The sequence below is a fragment of the Globicephala melas genome, chromosome 7, assembly GCF_963455315.2.
Source record: "Globicephala melas chromosome 7, mGloMel1.2, whole genome shotgun sequence".
NCBI classification, from domain to species: Eukaryota; Metazoa; Chordata; class Mammalia; order Artiodactyla; family Delphinidae; genus Globicephala; species Globicephala melas.
This window is the reverse complement of record NC_083320.1, coordinates 112,484,714-112,505,645: the sequence shown is the minus strand read 5'-3', so window position 1 is coordinate 112,505,645 and position 20,932 is coordinate 112,484,714. Positions and strand designations below refer to the sequence as shown.

Sequence of the window (20,932 nt, the reverse complement as noted above, 5' to 3'; positions counted from 1 at the left end):
GTTTGGAAACTTACTATTTTCTTGAAGTAAGGAGCTCAACACTATGTAATATCTATTTCTTGGTTGTGAAGGTTCTGTCCCACAAGTATTAACACTGTTTGACCGCCATTAAATAGGACAGTCTGCAATATTTTGTGGCCGTTCTGGAAAACAGCTGAAGCGCTCTCACAACAGTCAGCCAGGAATGCTGCTGGACAGCTGGGCACGGATGGTGAAGAGCCTAAACGTGTCATCCTCTGTGAACCAGGCTTCCCGTCTCATTGACGGCAGCGAGCCCTGCTGGCAGTCCTCGGGCTCACAAGGAAAGGTAGTGTGCCATGGGGACACTTCCAGAAACACTTCATTTAGATGGCTTAACCTTTTAGAGCTTCAGCACAAACTTTGAAAAACCTACTAAGTTATACTGTGATGGCACCTCTCAGTACTCATTTTGTATTTTAGTTCATAATTACTTTAAAGTTTCAGAGTAATATGCCATCCAGCTTTCATTGTCAGAGATTTTTAAACAATATCGGTAATAGATTTTATATAACTGATAGAGGGTATAATAGGGTTTGTTTTGTTTTGTTTTATTCCCCCACATAAAATGTATGAGTTCAGATTCTGCTTCTGGTTAGAAGTTCTTCTAATATATCCTAACAAATATGTGTTTATCTTTGGAATGCTGTTTTAATCGCACTTACATATGGGTGTGCCTTATCTAGACATGCAAGTTAGACTTGGAGAAAGGTGCTTTCCCTCCACTTTGACTCTAGTGTTTTCTATAACCTACTCTTTGATGGGTATTAAGGGACCACCCTAAGTCAGGAGTCTATAAACACATGACTTCTGGGGCTTAGAGGGAGACATTCTTCTAATAAACAAGTAATGCTCTTGTTTCTGCCAGCTTAAAGGCAAATTCTGTCTCTCATGTGAAATTATATATTTAAAAAATCTCATTGAGAGTCAAGCTTTAGTGATACTTTCCAGCTAAAATATAGCTGAATTTTACTAAGAAGGCTTTTTTTTCTTTTTTTTAAAGCATTGGATTCGTTTGGAGATTTTCCCAGATGTTCTTGTTCATAGATTAAAAATGATAGTGGATCCTGCTGACAGTAGTTACATGCCTTCCCTGGTTGTCGTGTCAGGTACTTGAATTACTTTACTCAAAAAATATCTTCTATCATATAATAAAAACTCCTTTGTCTGATTCCTTTACCCCATTTTTCTTCCTAGGTGGAAATTCCCTAAATAACCTAATTGAATTAAAGACAATCAACATTAACCCCACTGATACCACAGTGTCCCTTCTGAATGACTCCACAGAGGTAAGTAGAGTCTCCATACTGTTCTCCATAGTGGCCGCACCAATTTACATTCCCACCAACGGTGCAGAAGGGTTCGCTTTTCTCCACACCCTCTCCAGCATTATTATTTGTAGACTTTTTAATGTTGGCCATTCTGACTGGTATGAGGTGATACCTCATTGTACTTTTGATTTGCATTTGTCTAATAATTAGTGATATTGAGCACCTTTTCATGTGCCTGTTGAGCATCTGTATGTCTTCTTTGGAGAAATGTCTGTTTAGGCCTCCTGCCCATTTTTTGATTGGGTTGTTTGTTTTTTTGATACTGAACTTCATGAGCTGTTTGTAGATTGTGGAGATTAATCCCTTAACAATTGCATCATTTGCAAATATTTTCTCCCATTCTGAGTGTTGCCTTTTTGTTTTGTTTATGGTTTCCTTTGCTGTGCAAAGACTTTTGAATTTAATTAGGTTCCATTTGTTTATTTTTATTTTCATTACTCTAGGAAGTGGGTCAAAAAGGATCTTCCTGTGATTTATATCACAGAGTGTTCTGCCTATGTTTTCCTCTAAGAGTTTTATAATAATCCAGCCTTACATTTAGGTCTTTAATCCATTTTGAGTTTATTTTTGTGTATGGTGTTAGGAAGTGTTCTAATTTCATGCTTTTACATGTAGCTGTCCAGTTTTCCCAGCACCACTTACTGAAGAGGCTGTCTTTTCTCTATTGTCTATTCTTGCCTCCTTTGTCAAAGATAAGGTGACCATATGTGCGTAGGTTTATTTCTGGGCTTTCTGTCCTGTTCCATTGATCTATATTTCTGTTTCTGTGCCAGTACCATACTGGTTTTGATGACTGTAGCTTTGTAGTATAGTCTGAAGTCAGGGATCCTGATTCCTCCAGCACTGTTTTTCTTTCCCAAGATTGCTTTGGCTTTCGGGGTCTTCTGTGTCTACATACAAATTAAAAAATTTTTTTGTTCTAGTTCTGTGAAAAATGCCATTGGTAATTTGATAGGGATTGCATTGATACTGTAGATTGCCTGGGGTAGTATAGTCATTATCACAATATTCTTCCAATCTAAGAACATGGTGTATATTTCCATCTGTTTGTGTCATCTTCTGTTTCCTTCATTAGCGTCTTATAGTTTTATGAGTACAGTAAGTCCCCTACATACGAACCTTCAAGATGCGAACTTTCAAAGATGAGAATGTGTGTTCACATGTCCAGTCATGTAAGTTAGTTCACGTCTGGCATACATTGTCACATGTGTGCATCCTCTACAAGTGGTTATGCTTTTGGATACTTTACAGTACTGTATAGACTACAGTAGTACAGTATCTTTCTTTTTTTTTCTTTTTTCCGCCCCCCCCAAAGCGTGTGCACACTCACACACACACACACGCAGTAGATAGTGGAGTCCACATTTATAGCAAAGGTATATTCATATACTGTTTTTTTTTTTAGGGTTCCCCAACCTTTTATTTATTTATTTTTTTACATCTTTATTGAAGTATAATTGCTTTACAATGGTGTGTTAGTTTCTGCTTTATAACAAAGTGAATCAGTTATACATATACATATGTTCCTATATGTCTTCCCTCTTGCATCTCGCTCCCTCCCACCCTCCCTATCCCACCCCTCTAGGTGGTCACAAAGCACCGAGCTGATCTCCCTGTGCTATGCGGCTGCTTGCCACTAGCTATCTATTTTATGTTTGGTAGTGTATATATGTCCATGCTACTCTCTCTCTTTGTAACAGCTTACCCTTCCCCCTCCTCATATCCTCAAGTCCATTCTCTAGTAGGTCTGTGTCTTTATTCCTGTCTTACACCTAGGTTCTTCGTGACATTTTTTCTTTTCCTTAAATTCCATATATATGTGTTAGCATACGGAATTTGTCTTTTTTTTCTGACTTACTTCACTCTGTATGACAGACTCTAGGTCCATCCACCTCAATACAAATAGCTCAATTTCGTTTCCTTTTATGGCTGAGTAATATTCCATTGTATATCTGTGCCACATCTTCTTTATCCATTCATCCGATGATGGACACTTAGGTTGTTTCCATCTCCGGGCTATTGTAAATAGAGCTGCAATGAACATTTTGGTACATGACTCTTTTTGAATTATGGTTTTCTCAGGATATATGCGCAGTAGTGGGATTGCTGGGTCATATGGCAGTTCTATTTGTAGTTTTTTAAGGAACCTCCATACTGTTCTCCATAGTGGCTGTATGAATTCACATTCCCACCAGCAGTGCAAGAGTGTTCCCTTTTCTCCACACCCTCTCCAGCATTTATTGTTTCTAGATACTTTGATGATGGCCATTCTGACTGGTGTGAGATGATGTCTCATTGTAGTTTTGATTTGCATTTCTCTAATGATTAATGATGTTGAGCATTCTTTCATGTGTTTGTTGGCAGTCTGTATATCTTCCTTGGGGAAATGTCTACTTAGGTCTTCTGCCCATTTTTGGATTGGGTTGTTTGTTTTTTTGTTATTGAGCTGCATGAGCTGCTTATAAATTTTGGAGATTAATCCTTTGTCAGTTGCTTCATTTGCAAATATTTTCTCCCATTTTGAGGGTTGTCTTTTGGTCTTGTTTATGGTTTCCTTTGCTGTGCAAAAGCTTTGATGTTTCATTAGGTCCCATTTGTTTATTTTTGTTTCTCTAGGAGGTGGGTCAAAAAGGGTCTTGCTGTGATTTATGTCATAGAGTGTTCTGCGATGTTTTCCTCTAAGAGTTTGATAGTTTCTGGCCTTACTTTTAGGTCTTTAATCCATTTTGAGCTTATTTTTGTGTATGGTGTTAGGGGGTGATCTAATCTCATACTTTTACATGCACCTATCCAGTTTTCCCAGCACCACTTATTGAAGAGGCTGTCCTTTCTCCACTGTATATTCCTGCCTCCTTTATCAAAGATAAGGTGACCATATGTGCATGGGTTTATCTCTGGGCTTTCTGTCCTGTTCCATTGATCTATCTTTCTGTTTTTGTGCCAGTACCATACTGTCTTGATTACTGTAGCTTTGTAGTATAGTCTGAAGTCAGGGAGCCAGATTCCTCCAGCTCTGTTTTTCGTTCTTCAGATTGCTTTGGCTGTTCGGGGTCTTTTGTGTTTCCATACAAATTGTGAAATTTTTTGTTCTAGTTCTGTGAAAAATGCCAGTGGTAGTTTGATAGGGATTGCATTGAATCTGTAGATTGCTTTGGGTAGTAGAGTCATTTTCACAATTTTGATTCTTCCAATCCAAGAACATGGTATATCTCTCCATCTATTTGTATCATCTTTAATTTCTTTCATCAGTGTCTTATAATTTTCTGCATACAGGTCTTTTGTCTCCTTAGGTAGGTTTATTCCTAGATATTTTGTTCTTTTTGTTGCAGTGGTAAATGGGAGTGTTTTCTTGATTTCAGTTTCACATTTTACATCATTAGTGTATAAGAATGCAAGACATTTCTGCACATTAATTTTGTATCCTGCTACTTTACCAAATTCATTGATTAGCTCTAGTAGTTTTCTGGTAGCATCTTTAGGATTCTCTATCTATTGTATCATGTCATCTGCAAAGAGTGACAGCTTTACTTCTTCTTTTCCGATTTGGATTCCTTTTATTTCCTTTTCTTCTCTGATTGCTGAGGCTAAAACTTCCAAAACTCTGTTGAATAAGAGTGGTGAGAGTGGGCAACCTTGTCTTGTTCCTGATCTTAGTGGAAATGCTTTCAGTTTTTCACCATTGAGGATGATGTTGGCTGTGGGCTTGTCATATATGGCCTTTATTATGTTGAGGAAAGTTCCCCCTGTGCCTACTTTCTGCAGGGTTTTTATCATAAACGGGTGTTGAATTTTGTCGAAAGTTTTCTCTGCATCTGTTGAGATGACCATATGGTTTTTCACCTTCAATTTATTAATATGGTGTATCACGTTGATTGATTTGCATATATTGAAGAATCCTTGCACTCCTGGAATAAAGCCCCCTTGATCATGGTGTATGATCTTTTTAATGTGCTGTTGGATTCTGTTTGCTAGTATTTTGTTGAGGATTTTTGCATCTGTGTTCATCAGTGATACTGGCCTGTAGTTTTCTTTCTTTGTAACATCCTTGTCTGGTTTTGGTATCAGGGTGATGGTGGCCTCGTAGAATGAGTTTGGGAGTGTTACTCCGCTGCTATATTTTGGAAGAGTTTGAGAAGGATAGGTGTTAGCTCTTCTCTAAATGTTTGATAGAAGTCGCCTGTGAAGCCATCTGGTCCTGGGCTTTTTTTTGTTGGAAGATTTTTAATCACAGTTACAATTTCAGTGCTTGTGATTGGTCTGTTCATATTTTCTATTTCTTCCTGATTCAGTCTTGGCAGGTTGTGCATTTCTAAGAATTTGTCCATTTCTTCCAGATTGTCCATTTTATTGGCATAGAGTTGCTTGTAGTAATCTCTCATGATCTTTTGTATTTCTGCAGTGTCAGTTGTTAGTTCTCCTTTTTCATTTCTCATTCTATTGATTTGAGTCTTCTCCCTTCTTTTCTTGATGAGTCTGGCTAATGGTTTATCAATTTTGTTTATCCTCTCAAAGAACCAGCTTTTAGTTTTATTGACCTTTGCTATCGTTTCCTTCATTTCTTTTTCATTTATTTCTGATCAGATTTTTATGATTTCTTTCCTTCTGCTAACTTTGGGTTTTTTTAATTCTACTTTCTCTGATTGCTTTAGGTGCAAGGTTAGTTTGTTTATTCGAGATGTTTCCTGTTTCTTAAGGTAGTATTTTATTGCTATAAACTTCCCTCTTAGAACTGCTTTTGCTGCATCCCATGGGTTTTGGGTCGTCGTGTCTCCATTGTCATTTGTTTCTAGGTATTTTTTGATTTCCTCTTTGATTTCTTCAGTGATCACTTCGTTTTTAAGTAGTGTATTGTTTACCCTCCATGTGTTTGTATTTTTTATGGATCTTTTCCTGTAATTGATATCTAGTCTCACAGCGTTGTGGTCGGAAAAGATACTTGATACAATTTAAATTTTCTTAAATTTACCAAGGCTTGATTTGTGACCCAAGATATGATCTATCCTGGAGAATGTTCCATGGGCACTTGATGTGTATTCTGTTGTTTTTGGATGGAATGTCCTATAAATGTCAGTTAAGTCCATCTTATCATTTAAAGCTTGTGTTTCCTTATTTATTTTCATTTTGGATGATCTGTCCATTGGTGATAGTGTGGTGTTGAAGTCCCCTATGATGAATGTGTTACTGTCCATTTCCCCTTTTATGGCTCTTAGTATTTGCCTTATGTATTGAGGTGCTCCTCTGTTGGGTGCATAAATATTTACAATTGTTATATCTTCTTCTTGGATCGATCCTTTGATCATTATGTAGTGTCCTTCTTTGTCTCTTCATATAGTCTTTATTTTAAAGTCTATTTTGTCTGATATGAGAATTGCTACTCCAGCTTTCTTTTGGTTTCCATTTGCATGGAATATCTTTTTCCATCCCCTTACTTTCAGTCTGTACGTGTCTCTAGGTCTGAAGTGGGTTTCTTGTAGACAGCATATACGTGGGTCTTGTTTTTGTATCCATTCAGCCAATCTGTGTCTTTTGGTGGGAGCATTTAATCCGTTTACATTTAAGGTAATTATCGATATGTATGTTCCTAGTCCCATTTTCTTAATTGTTTTGGGTTCATTATTGTAGGTCTTTTCCTTCTTTTGTGTTTCTTGCCTAGAGCAGTTCCTTTAGCATTTGGTGTAAAGCTGGGTTGGTGGTGCTTAACTCTCTCAGGTTTTGCTTGTCTGTAAAGGTTTTAATTTCTCCATCAAATCTGAATGAAATCCTTACTGGGTAGAGTAATCTTGGTTGCAGGTTTTTCTCCTTTATCACTTTAAATATCTCTTGCCATTTCCTTCTGGTTTGCAGAGTTTCTGCTGAAAGATCAGCTGTTAACCTTATGGGGATTCCCTTGTGTGTTATTTGTTGTTTTTCCCTTGCTGCTTTTAATATGTTTTCTTTGTATTTAATTTTTTTTTTTTTCTCGGTATGTGGGCCTCTCAGTGTTGTGGCCTCTCCTGTTGCGGAGCACAGGCTCTGGACGCGCAGGCTTAGTGGCCATGGCTCACGGGCCCAGCTGCTCTGCGGCATGTGGGATATTTCCGGACCCGGGGCACGAACCCGTGTGCCCTGCATCGGCAGGCGGACTCTCTACCACTGCGCCACCAGGGAAACCCTGTGTTTAATTTTTGACAGTTTGTTTAATATGTGTCTTGGCGTATTTCTCCTTTTATTTATCCTGTATGGGATTCTCTGTGCTTCCTGGACTTGATTAACTATTTCCTTTTGCATATTAGGGAAGTTTTCAACTATAATCTCTTAAAATATTTTCTCAGTCCCTTTCTTTTTCTCTTCTTTTTCTGGAACCCCTATAATTCGAATGTTGGTGCGTTTAATGTTGTCCCAGAGGTCTCTGAGACTGTCTTCAGTTCTTTTCATTCTTTTTTCTTTATTCTGCTCTGCAGTAGTTATTTCCACTATTTTATCTTCCAGGTCACTTATCCGTTCTTCTGCCTCAGTTTTTCTGCTATTGATCCCATCTAGAATATTTTTCATTTCATTTATTGTGCTGTTCATTGTTGCGTGTTTACTCTTTAGTTCTTCTAGGTCCTTATTAAATGTTTCTTGCATTTTGTCTATTCTATTTCCAAGATTTTGGATCATCTTTACTATCATTATTCTGAATTCTTTTCCAGGTAGACTGCCTATTTCCTCTTCATTTGTTAGGTCTGGTGGGTTTTTATCTTGCTCCTTCATCTGCTGTGTGTCTTTCTGTCTTCTCATTTTGCTTGTCTTACTGTGTTTGGGGTCTCCTGTTTGTAGGCTGCAGGTTTGTAGTTCCCGTTGTTTTTGGTGTCTGTCCCCAGTGGCTAAAGTTGGTTCAGTGGGTTGTGTAGGCTTCCTGGTGGAGGGGACTAGTGCCTGTGTTCTGGTGGATGAGGCTGGATCTTGTCTTTCTGGTGGGCAGGTCCACGTCTGGTGGTGTGTTTTGGGGTATCTGTGGACTTATTATGATTTTAAGCAGCCTCTCTGCTAATGGATGGGGTTGTGTTCCTGTCTTGCTAGTTGTTTGGCATAGGGTGTCCAGCACTGTAGCTTGCTGGTCATTGAGTGAAGCTGGGTCTTGGTGTTGAGATGGAGATCTCTGGGAGATTTTCGCCGTTTGATATTATGTGGAGCTGGGAGGTCTCTTGTGGACCAGTGTCCTGAAGTTGGCTCTCCCACCTCAGAGGCACAGCACTGACTCCTGGCTACAGCACCAAGAGCCTTTCATCCACACGGCTCAGAATTAAAGGGAGAAAAAGTAGATAGGAAGAAAGGAAGGAAGGAAGAGGGGAGGGAGGGAGGCAGGGAGGAGGGAAGGGAAGGAAGGAAGGAAAGAAAGAAAGAAAGCAGATAAAATAAAATAAGATAAAATAAAATAAAGTTATTAAATTAAAAAGTCATTATTAAGAAAAAAATTTTGTTTGAAAAAGAAAAACAAAAACGGACGTATAGAATCCTAGGACAAATGGTGGGAGTAAAGCTGTACAGACAAAGTCTCACACAGAAGCATTCACATACACACAAAGAGAGGAAAAGGGAAAAAAATAATAAATCTTGCTCTCAAAGTCCACCTTAATTTGGGATGATTTGTTGTCTATTCGTGTATTCCACAGATGCAGGGGACATCAAGTTGATTGTGGAGCTTTAATCCGCTGCTTCTGAGGCTGCTGGGAGAGATTTCTCTTTCTCTTCTTTGTTCTCACAGCTCCCGGGGCTCAGCTTTGGATTTGGCCCTGCCTCCGTGTGTAGGTTGCCGGAGGGCGTCTGTTCTTTGCTCAGACAGGACGGGGTTAAAGGAGCAGCTCCTTTGGGGACCCTGGCTCACTCAGGCTGGAGGGGAGGGAGGGGCACGGAGTGCGGGGCGAGCCTGCGGCGGCAGAGGCCAGCGTGAGGTTGCACCCGCCTTAGGTGCGCCATGTGTTCTCCCGGGGGAGATGTCCCTGGATCCCAGGACCCTGGCAGTGGCGGGCTGCACGGGCTCCCGGAAGGAGGTTGTGGATAGTGACCTGTGCTTGCACATAGGCTTCTTGGTGGCGGCCACAGTGCGTTAGCATCTCATACCCGTCTCTGGGGTCCGCAGTTTTTTTTTTTTTCACATCTTTATTGGAGTATAATTGCTTTACAGTGGTGTGTTAGTTTCTGTTTTATAACAAAGTGAATCAGTTATACATATGTTCCCATATCTCTTTCCTCTCGCGTCTCCCTCCCTTCCACCCTCCCTATCCCACACTTCCAGGCGGTCCGCAGTTTTAGCCGCGGCTCGCACCCGTCTCTGGAGCTCCTTTAAGCAGCGCGCACCAGGAAACAAAGAGGGAAGAAAAAGTCTCTTGCCTCTTCATCATGTCCAGACTTTTCCCCGGACTCCCTCCCGGCTAGCCATGGTGCACTAACCCCCTGCAGGCTGTGTTCATGCCGCCAGCTCCAGTCCTCTCCCTGTGCTCCGACCTCTCCCTGAAGCCCGAGCCTCAGCTCCCAGCCCCGCACGCCCTGGCAGGTGAGCAGACAAGCCTCTCGGGCTGGTGAGTGCCGATCGATACCGATCCTCTGTGCGGGAATCTCTTCGCTTTGCCCTCGGCACCCCTGTTGCTGTCCTCTCCTCCGCGGCTCTGAAGCTTTCCCCTTGTGCCACCCGCAGTCTCCACCCGCGAAGGGGTTTCCTAGTGTGTGGAAACCTTTCCTCCTTCACAGCTTCCTCCCAGTGGTGCACTCCTGTCCCTATCCTTTTGTCTCTGTTTATTCTTTTTTCTTTTGCCCTACCCAGGTACGTGGGGACTTTCTTGCCTTTTGGGAGGTCTGAGGTCTTCTGCCAGCGTTCAGTAGGTGTTCCGTAGGAGTTGTTCCACGTGTAGATGTATTTCTGGTGTATCTGTGGGGAGGAAGGTGATCCCCACATCTTACTCTTCCGCCATCTTCCCCTCGTCCCAGTATCTATTTCAAGCCCTGGATAGGCTTTATGGCCTCTATTATGTTGAGGTATGTTCCCTCTATGCCCACTTTCTGGAGAGTTTTTATCATAAGTGTGTGTTGAATTTTGTCAAAAGCTTTTTCTGCATCCATTTGAGATGATAATACGGTTTTTATTCTTCAATTTGTTAACGTGGTGTATCACACTGATTTGCGAATACTGAAAAATCCTTGCACCCCTGGGATAATTCTGCTTGATGATGGTGTATGATCCTTTTAATGTATTGTTGGATTCGGTTTGCTAGTATTTTGTTGAGAAGTTTTTAAAAATTTATTTATTTATTTATTTATTCATTTGGTTGAGCCAGGTCTTACTTGCAGCAGTCAGGCTCCTTAGTTGTGGCTCGCAGACTCCTTAGTTGCGTCACGTGGGCTCCTTAGTTGTGGCAGGCAGGTTACTTAGTTGTGGTTCGAGGGCTCCTTAGTTGTGGCTCACCAGCTCCTTAGTTGTGGCACATGGGCTCCTTAGTTGCGGCAGGTGGGCTCTGTTAGTTGAGGCTCACAGGCTCCTTAGTTGCGGTTCACCAGCTGCTTAGTTGCAGCATGCAGGTGGGATCTAGTTCCCTGACGAGGGATCAAACCCAGGCCCCCTGCATTGGGAGCATGGAGTCTTAACCACCCGCGCCACCAGGGAGGTCACCTGTTGAGGATTTTTGTGTCTATGTTCATCAGTGATAATTGCCCTGTAAATTTTCATTTCTTTTGTGTGTGTGTGTGTGTGTGTGTGTGTGTGTGTGTGTGTGTGAGATATCTTTGTCTGGTTTTGCTATCAGGGCGATGGTGGATTCATAGAATGAGTTTGGGAATGTTCCTTCCTCTGCAGTTTGTTTTTTTGCAGTAGTTTCAGAAGGATAGGTGTTAACTCTTCTCTAAATGTTTGGTAGAATTCACCTGTGAAGCCACCTGGTCCTGAACTTTTGATTGTTGCAAGTTTTAAAATCACAGATTTAGCACATAATTAACTGAAAAGCTTTTGCACAGCAAAGGATACCCTGGAGAAAACGAAAAGACAACCTATTGAATGGGAGAAAAAAATTGAAATGGTATGACTGATAAGGGATTAATATACAACATATATCAACAGCTCATACAACTCAACAGCATAAAACCAACCCAATTAAAAAATGGGCAGAAGAACTGAATAGACATTTTTCCAAAGAAGAAATGCAGATGGCCAACAGGCAGATGAAAAGATACTCAAAATCACAAATCATCAGTGAAATGCAAATTAAAACCACAATGAGATATCACCTCAGACCTGTCAGAATGGCTGTCATCAAAAAGAACACAAATAACAAATGTTAGCGAGAATTGCAGAAAAGGGAACACTTGTACACTGTTGGTGGGAACGTAAATTGGTACAGGTATATATCCGAAAAAGATAACATGTACCCCAATGTTCATAGCAACATTATTTACAATTGTCAAGATAGGGAAGCAACCTAAGTGTCCATCAACAGAAGAACGGATAAAGATGTGGTACATAAATACAATGGAGTACTGTTCAGCCACAAAAGAGAATGAAAATTTGCCATTTGCAACAACATGGAGGGACTTGGAGGGCATTATGCTAAGTGAAATAAGTCAGACAGAGAAAGACAGATACTGTATGATATCACTTACATGTGGAATCTAAAAAATACACCAGTTAGTGAATATAACAGAAAAAGAAGCTGAGTCACAGACATAGAGAACAAACTAGTGGCTACCAGGGGGAGAAGGAAGAGGGGAGGGGCAATATAGGGGTAGGGGGTTAAGAGGCACAAACTATTAGGTATAAAATAAGCTACAAGGATATATTGTACAACGTGGGGAATATAGCAGATATAGAGTATAACCTATAAAAATTGTGAATCACTATATTGTATACCTGTAACTCACATATTATTATATATCAACTATACATCAGTGAAAAATAAATTGCTTAATTGATTTAAAGAAGTCACAGATTCAATATCAGTACTTGTAATTGGTCTGTTCATACTTCCTATTTCTTCGTGATTCTGTCTTGGGAGATTATACCTTTTAGGAATTTGTCCATTTCTTCTAGGTTGTCCATTTAATTGGCATGTTGTTGCTTGTAGTAGTCTCTTATGACCCTTTGTATTTCTGTGCTCTTGGTTATAACTTCTTTTTCATTTCTGATTTTATTGTTTCCGGCCCTCTCCCGTTTTTTTCTTGATGATTCTGACTAAAGGTTTATCAATTTTTTTTTTCTGTTTTCAGAGGACCAGCTTATAGTTTCATTGATCTTTTCTATTGGTATTTTAGTCTCTATTTCATTTATTTCTGCTCTGATCTTTATGATTTCTTCTCCTAACTTTGGCTTTTGTTTGTTCTTGTTTCTCTGTTTGCTTTAGGCATAAGGTTTGTTGTTTATTTGAGAACTCCCCTCTTAGAATTGCTTTGCTGCATCTCATAGGTTTTGGATCATCATGTTTTTATTTTCATTTGTCTGTAGGTATTTTCTGATTTCCTCCTTGATTTCTTCAGTGATCCACTGGCTGTTTAGTAGCATATTGTTCAGCCTCCATATGCTTGTTTTTTTTGCAGTTGTTTTCTTGTTGATTTCTAATCTCATAGTGTTGTGGTCGTAAAAGATGCTTGCTATTATTTCAGTTTTCTTAAATTTGCCAAGGCTTGCTTTGTGGCCTAGCATGTCATCTATCCTGGAGAATGTTCCATGTGCACTTGAAAAGAATGTGTATTCTGCTACTCTCAGGGAGAATGCTTTATAAATATCAATTAAGCCCCTCTGGTCTAATATGTCATTTAAAGCCTGTGTTTCCTTACTGATTTTCTGTCTGGGTGATCTGTCCACTAATGAAGGTGGGGTATTAACATCCCCCACTGTTATTGTGTTACTGTCGATTTCTCCTTTTATGTCTGTTAATGTTTGCCTTATATGTTGAGATGCTTCCCTGTTGGGTGAATATATATTTACAATTGTTGTATTTCCTTGGATTGAAGAAGATATAACATTTCTTCCCCTCATTTTCAGTTTGTATGTGTCTCTAGATCTGAAGTGAGTCTCCTATAGGCAGCAGATATATGGGCCATGTTTTTGTTTCCATTCAGTCAGTCTGTGTCTTTTGGTTGGAGCATTTAGTCCGTTTACATTTAAGGTATTTATCCATATGTATGTTCCTGTTGCCGTTTTGCTAATTGTTTTGGATTTGTTTTTGTAGGTCTTTTTTTCCCCTTTCTTCTTTTGTTTTCTTCTGATTTGATGTATATCTTTAGTGTTATTTTGCATTCCTTGTTCTTTTTTGTGTGTATTTCTATTACAGGTTTTTGTTTTGTGGTTACTATGAGGTTTTTGTACAGCAGTCTAGTTAAATATGTGCTTGTTTTAAGTTGCTGATCTCTTAATTTCAAATGCATTTTAGATACCCTGCATTTGTACTCTTCTCCCCTCATGGTCACTGCTTTTGAATTCATATTTTACATCTAATTGTTTTGTCTATCCCTTAAACCCTTATTGTGGGTACAGATGATTTTACTCCTTTTGTCTTTTAACCTCCCTACTAGCTTTGTGTGTGAATGATTTCCTACTGTATGTTTACCTTTACTAGAGAGCTTTTCCATTTTGTAATTTTCTTGTTTCTAGTTGTGTCGTTTTCTTTTCCACCTAGAGGAGTTCCTTTAGCATTTGCTGTAAAGCTGGTTTGATGTTCCTGAATTCTTTTAGCTTTTACTTGTCTGTAAAGCTTTTGTTTTCTTCATCAAATCTCAGTGAGAGCCTTGCAGTGTAGAATATTCTTGGTTATAGGTTCTTCTCTTTCATCACTTTATATTGTGCATTCCCTTCTGGTCTGCAGAGGTTTTGCTGAAAAATCAGCTGATAGCCTTATAGGATTCCCTTGTATGTTGTCTTTTGCTTTTCCCTTGTTACTTTTAATATTCTCTCTTTATCTTTTAATTTTTTCATTTTTATGACAATAGTCCTTGTGTATTCCTCTGCGGGTTAATCCTATATGGGATTCTCTGTGCTTCCTGGACTTGGTTGACTTTTTCCTTTCCCAGCTTAGGTAAGTTTTCAACTATTATCTCTTCAGATATTTTATCAAGTCCTTTCTCTCTCTCTTCTTCTGGGACCCCTATAATATGAATATTTATGTGCTTGTCGTCGTCCTACTGGTCTCTTAAACTGTCCTCATTTCTTTTTGTTCTCTTTTCTGTTTGGTAGCAGTGATTTCCAGTACTGTGTCTTCTAGCTCACTAATCCATTCTTCTGCCTCATTTAGGCTACTGTTGATTCCTTCTGGTATATTTTTCAGTTCAGTTATTGCATTCCTTAATTCTGTTTGGTTGTTCTGTATATTTTCTAATTCTTTATTTAAAAACTTCTAATTTCTCGCTCTGTGCATCTATTCTCCTTCTGAGTTCTTTCATCATCTTTATCATCATTACTCTGAACTCTTGGGTAGATTGCCTCGACGTCACTTAGTTTTTCTTCTGGTGTTTTATCTTGTTATTTCGTCTGAAACATAATCCTGTTGCTGCATTTTGTTTAAATTGCTATTTGTATTTTTATGTATGTGGTAGGTTGGTTCTGCTTCTCAACCTTGGAGAAGTGGCCCTCTGTAAGAGATGTCCTATGCATCCCAGCAGTGCAGTTCCTTCTCATCATCCAAGGAAGGGCCACGGGCCAGCTGGTTCCAGGGTAGGGTCTGGCCTGCATTTGCAGACTTGGTCTGTTGGCTGAAGGACTGTCATTTTCTTGCTTCTGGTGTCTGACCTCTGGTGAGTGAGGCTGGTCTAGATAGTTGAGTGAGTGAGATTCCTGGCAGGTGGGGCTGGTGCCTGCCCCCTGGTAGGTGGAGTTGGGTCTTGGTCCTCTGGTGGGCAGGACCATGTATAGAGGCAGCTGTGGGCTCAGGAAGTCTTTAGGCAGTCTGTCTGCTGATGGCTGTTTCCGCACCTAGTTTGTTGTTTATCCTGAGGCGTTCCAGCATTGGAGCCTAGAGCCTGGTGGGTGGGGCCAGGCCTTGGTGCCAGAATGTCAGCCTCCAGGAGAGCTCATGCAGATGAATATTCTCCTGATATATCTGCCACTAGTGTCTATGCCCCCAGTGTGGGCCACAGCCTCTCCCTGCCTCCCCAGGAGACCCTCCAAGACCAGCAGGTAGATCTGGCCCAGATACCTATCAAATTGCTGCTTTTGCTCTTGGTCCTGGTGCATGTGAGATTTTGCATGCACCCTTTATGAGTGAAGTCTCTATTTCCCCCAGTCCTCTGGATCTCCTCCAGTCAAGCCCCCGCTGATCTTCAAAGGCAGATGCTCTCAGGGTTCCTCTTCCCAGTGCCAGACCCCCAGGCTGGGGAGCGTGATGTGAGGCTCAGAACTCTCACTCCTGTTGGAGAACCTCTGTAATATAATTATTCTCCAATTTGTGAGTTGCCAACCCCGGTGGGTATGGGATTTAATTATATCATGAGCCTGCCTGTCCTACCAGTCTTGCTGTGGTCCATCTTTATGTCTTTAGCTGTAGAGGATCTTTTCTAGTAGGTGTCAGTCTTTTTCAACGATAGTTGTTCTGCAGATTGTTGTGATTTTGTTGTGCTTGTGAGAAGAGGTGAGCTTAGTGTCCTTCTACTCTGCCATCTTGGCCACTCTCCCATAGTGTTCCTTTTTGATGGTTTGCAAATGACAATGGAGTTGCCTTTTTTTGACCATCTCTATAATAACATTGAGCCCATATTTTCCCCCTTAATTAAATAATTGTATTTATTTTAAAATTTGACATGTATACAACTTGAATTTGTTGCTTATCAGATCAGCTTGAAAAGAAAACAAAACAAATTTCTTCCTCACTATCTTTGGTAAGAAGCAGGGGTAAAAGCTCTTGGCAAAAGTCATTGCCAAGCATGTCAGGGTGCTTTGTGCATTTAGCATTGTGTTATTCACGTTAAATATCTGTTACTATTGCAATAGTTCTTTCTGACCATACATGTGACACTGGAAATTGCTTTTTTGTTTTCATACCTTTAATTTGGTAGTAAGGAAAATTTCAAAATGAATCCAAGTTAATTTTATCTCCTGAAAATTCTGTCTGAGAGAATCAGTGAAGGTTCTTTTAAACAGTACATATTACGGATCAGTGAGACTGCCTTATAAATCTTCCAGTAAATCTTTCCACACAGACGTGAACACTATTTTAGTAAATTAAATATATTTAAAGTAACGCAGGTTAAAGCAGTTTTTTTTAACTACCTATACATTATCTCATGAGAACTTATTTAATTGATATGATAGTGGATAAAGATACCAAATAGTTGACTTTTATTCATCTAAAGTTTATCATAAGTGAGTTTATTTTTAAATTATTAAATGCAGTTTACCAATCATTGCCTTATTACTTTAAAAAAATTTTTATTGGTGTATAGTTGACTTACAGTGTGTTAGTTTCAGGTGTACAGCAAAGTGAATCAGTTATACATGTACATGTATCCACTCTTTTTTTTAGATTCTTTTCCCATATAGGCCATTACAGAGTATTGAGTAGAGTTCCCTGTGCTATACAGCAGGTTTTTATTAGTTATCCATTTTATATATAGCAGTGTGTATATGTCAGTCCCAGTCTCCCAATTTATCCCTCCTCCCGTTATCCCTTGGTAACTATAAGTTTGTTTTCTACATCCATGACTCTACTTCTGTTTTGTAAATAAGTTCATTTGTACCCTTTTTTTTTAGATTCCACATGTAAGCGATATCATATGATGTTTGTCTTTCTGTGTCTGACTTACTTCACTTGGTATGACCATCTCTAGGTCCATCCATCTTGCTGCAAATGGCATTATTTTGTTCTTTTTTATGGCTGAGTTATATTCCATTGTATATATGTACCACATCTTCTTTATCCATTCCTCTTGTGACGGACATTTATGTTGCTTCCATGTCCTGGCTATTGTAAATAGTGCTCCAGTAAAGATAGGGGTGCATGTGTCTTTTCAAATTATGGTTTTCTCTGGACGTATGCCCAGAAGTGGGATTGCTGGGCCATATGGTAGTTCTATTTTTAGCTTTTAAAGGAACCTCCATACTGTTCTCCATAGTGGCTGCACCAATTTACATTCCCACCAACAGTGTAGGAGGGTTCCCTTTGCCCTACACCCTCTGTAGCATTTACTGTTTGTAGATTTTTTGATGATGGATATTCTGACCAGTTTGAGGTGATACCTCATTGTATTTTTGATTTGCATTTGTCTAATAATTAGTGATATTGAGCATCTTTTCATGTGCCTGTTGCCCATCTATCTGTATGTCTTCTTTGGAGAAATGTCTCTTTAGATCTTCCACCCATTTTTTGATTGGGCTATTTGTTTGTTTGATATTGAGCTTCATGAGCTGTTTGTATATTTTGGAGATTAATCCTTTGTTAGTTGCTTTGTTTGCAAATATTTTCTCCCATTCTGACAGTTGTCTTTTTGTTTTGTTTATGGTTTCCTTTGCTGTTCCTTTCCTTTTGAGTTTAATTAGGTCCCATTTGTTTATTTTTATTTTTTTTAAACATCTTTATTGGGGTATAATTGCTTTACAATGGTGTGTTAGTTTCTGCTTTATAACAAAGTGAATCAGTTATACATATACATATGTTCCCATATCTCTTCCCTCTTGCGTCTCCCTCCCTCCCACCCTCCCTAGCCCACCACTCCAGGCGGTCACAAAGCACCGAGCCGATATCCCTGTGCCATGCGGCTGCTTCCCACTAGCTATCTACCTTATGTTTGTTAGTGTGTATACGTCCATTTTATTTTTATTTTCATTACTTTAGGAGGTGGATCAAAAAAGATCTTGCTGCGATTTATGTCAAAGATTGTTTTGCCTATGTTTTCCTCTAAGAGTTTTATAATAATCCAGCCTTACATTTAGGTCTTTAATCCATTTTGAGTTTATTTTTGTGTATGGTGTTAGGGAGTGTTCTAATTTCATTCTTTTATATGTACGTGTCGAGTTTTCCCAGCACCACTTATTAAAGACACTGTCTTTTCTCCATTGTAGAGTCTTGCCTCCTTTGTCATAGATTAGGTGACCATCGGTGTGTGGGTTTATCTCTGGGCTTTCTATCCCGTTCCATTGATCTGTATTTCTGTTTTTGTGCCAGTACCATACTGTTTTGATTACTGTAGATTTATAGTATAGTCTGAAGTCAGGGATCCTGGTTCCTCTAGCTTTGTTTTTCTTTTGCAAGATTGCTTTGGCTATTCAGGGTCTTTTGTGTTTCCATACAATCTGTAAATTTTTTTGTTCTAGTTCTGTGAAAAATGCCTTTGGTAATTTGAAATGGGTTGTGTTGGATCTGTAGATTGCTTTGGGTAGTATAGTCATTTTCACAATATTGATTCTTCCAATCTAAGAACATGGTATATCTCTCCATCTGTTTGTGTCGTCTTTGATTTCTTTCATCAGTATCTTATAGTTTTCTGAGTACAGGTCTTTTGCTCCTTGGGTAAGAATCATTGCTTTATTATTTTTTTCTGTCCACATAAAGGCAGGCAAGTTCCATGTGATCCCAGTGTGTTACGTTAAAGAAACTGGTAACACAGTTTTTCAAGGTGGAAGATTGGTAACTTGTATCTAGAGACTATGGGACCATACCAACACTTTCCCCCAGGTCTAAGAGTTGATGCTTTGGCCCTTGGGTACACCAGAAGGTTTTTGTTCTATTTATTTTCTTCCCGTCTTTGATAAATAAAATTTTGGAACACCATTCATTCTTGAATGTCATTAAACTATTTTATGGAATGCCATGTAATAAATTAACAGTTAATACCAATGGTGGTAATAAATTAATAAAGTGGCAAATGATGAAAATTGAAGATATTATTGAGTTTTTCTGAGAAAAGATAATATTGCATTTTAGTGCATTTTATTAACTTATTGCTGGGTAATGGAATGTAGCTTGTCTGTTATCTTAATTATGCTACTGAATTCTTTTTTTTTGTATTTTAAGTAAATCAGTAACCACAGAAATTTATTCAGTAACTGAGATAGGTATTCATGAAAGGTGTATTGATTTTAATAAATTTTAATAAATTTTCAGTTCAGAACAATTTATTACGTAATATTTGAGAAGCACAGAATAGTGTATTTCACGTATATGAGAAATATGAAGCATTGTGAGTATTCAGAAAATTCAGGGCCCACTCTCCATCCCTCCAACCAACTTAAGAACTAGAATATTACCATTCCTGTAAAGCTACTGGACTCTTTCTTCTAGCATTGCTTTTCCTATCAAAATGGTTTGTGACAGGAATTTTCTAACATAACTGTAAATAGTAAGTATACTGAATCCTCCATGAACCTATCACCTAGTTTCAATGATTATCAACATTTTTGCCAGTCGTGTTTCACTAACTCCGTCCATGTGTCCCCCCTGCCCCCCGCCCTTTTTTTTTTGAGGTGTTAAAGCAAGCTCCAGACATGGCCTTATTTCAGTAGTGAGTACTTCAATTATTCATTTCTAACAAGGACTTTAAAAATGTAACCACAATGCCATCACACCGAAAAGTTTTTCTTTAATATCATAAAATATCCAGTCAATGTTTAAATTTTCCCAATTATCCAATAAATGTTCATTTGTAGTTGGTTACTCTGAATCGTGATTCAGGCAGTGTCTGCACTTTGCACTTCATTAAAATTTTTCACTGTCTTGGTTTTTCCTTGCTAAAGAAAGAAACAGGGTCTCTTTTTCTTGTAGAATTTTTCATTTCTCTGTTTGCCTTTTTCACTCAACCTGTACTTCCTGTGAAATCATAGGTAGATCTTAACGTTTGATTAGGGCCCATTGAGGCAACAAGAAGTCATTGGTGATGTGTGTGCTTCCTGCTGTTTCAGTGTTTGTTCACATGATATACAGGAATAGAAGAATACTCTGAATGTCAAGTACGGGGGGTGGGGCATTCCGTGGGACAGGGAGCCAACTTTAAAAAATGAATGGCAAAGGTGTAACAGAGGGAGGTTGCATCCTGTTTGGATTCTGATTTGGATAAGCTGAAAATAGAAAGATGTTTATGAGATGATTAGAAAATTTGATCACTGGTAGCATTTAGATGATATAAGATTATTGATTTAGCTATCATAATAGTACTGTGGATATATTTTTTAAATGCCTGTATTTCAGTGATACATACTAAAGTTTTAAAACAACATGCTGCCTGGAATTTTCTTATGATAATCCATATATGAACAAAATCAGTCATCCATTGATAATTGTTGAACTAGGTGATGGGGTTATGGGACTCTGTATTGTTTTCTCTAATTTGTATGTAATCAAGTATTTTTATTATGTTTTAAAAATTATGAAGCCTTTGTGACTACCTGACACCTAATCTCTTTCTTAATCATCTTGGTTTAAGAAAGCTTTAAGACAGAAAAGTTTTGGAGTCATTCAGTAAGGCTATCATACTATTTCATTTTAGTAAGAAAATTACTGTGAGTCCCATGCCTTGGATGAACATCCTTGGTGAATTAACGACTTCTTTTGAAAGCAAACCCCACTCAAATGTGCCTGCCTCAACCCTGCCTAGTATTTCCAGAACTTAAGTAAAGGGGCTCTAACTTTCCACACATTCCATGTCTCATATGTCCTTCT

General features: G+C 39.0%; 1 protein-coding gene across 5 annotated transcripts in view; it reads left to right on the top strand.

The window, feature by feature from the left end:
- Positions 1–20,932, top strand: part of HERC2 (HECT and RLD domain containing E3 ubiquitin protein ligase 2) — a 230,127-nt gene that overhangs the window by 131,460 nt on the left and 77,735 nt on the right. For all 5 annotated transcript variants that reach the window (XM_060302596.2, XM_030840360.2, XM_060302595.2 and 2 more), the window contains 3 exons: positions 117–307; positions 1,022–1,127; positions 1,216–1,307. In XM_060302596.2, the coding sequence (XP_060158579.1) occupies positions 117–307; positions 1,022–1,127; positions 1,216–1,307 (389 nt within the window). The remainder of the gene's footprint in view (positions 1–116; positions 308–1,021; positions 1,128–1,215; positions 1,308–20,932) is intronic.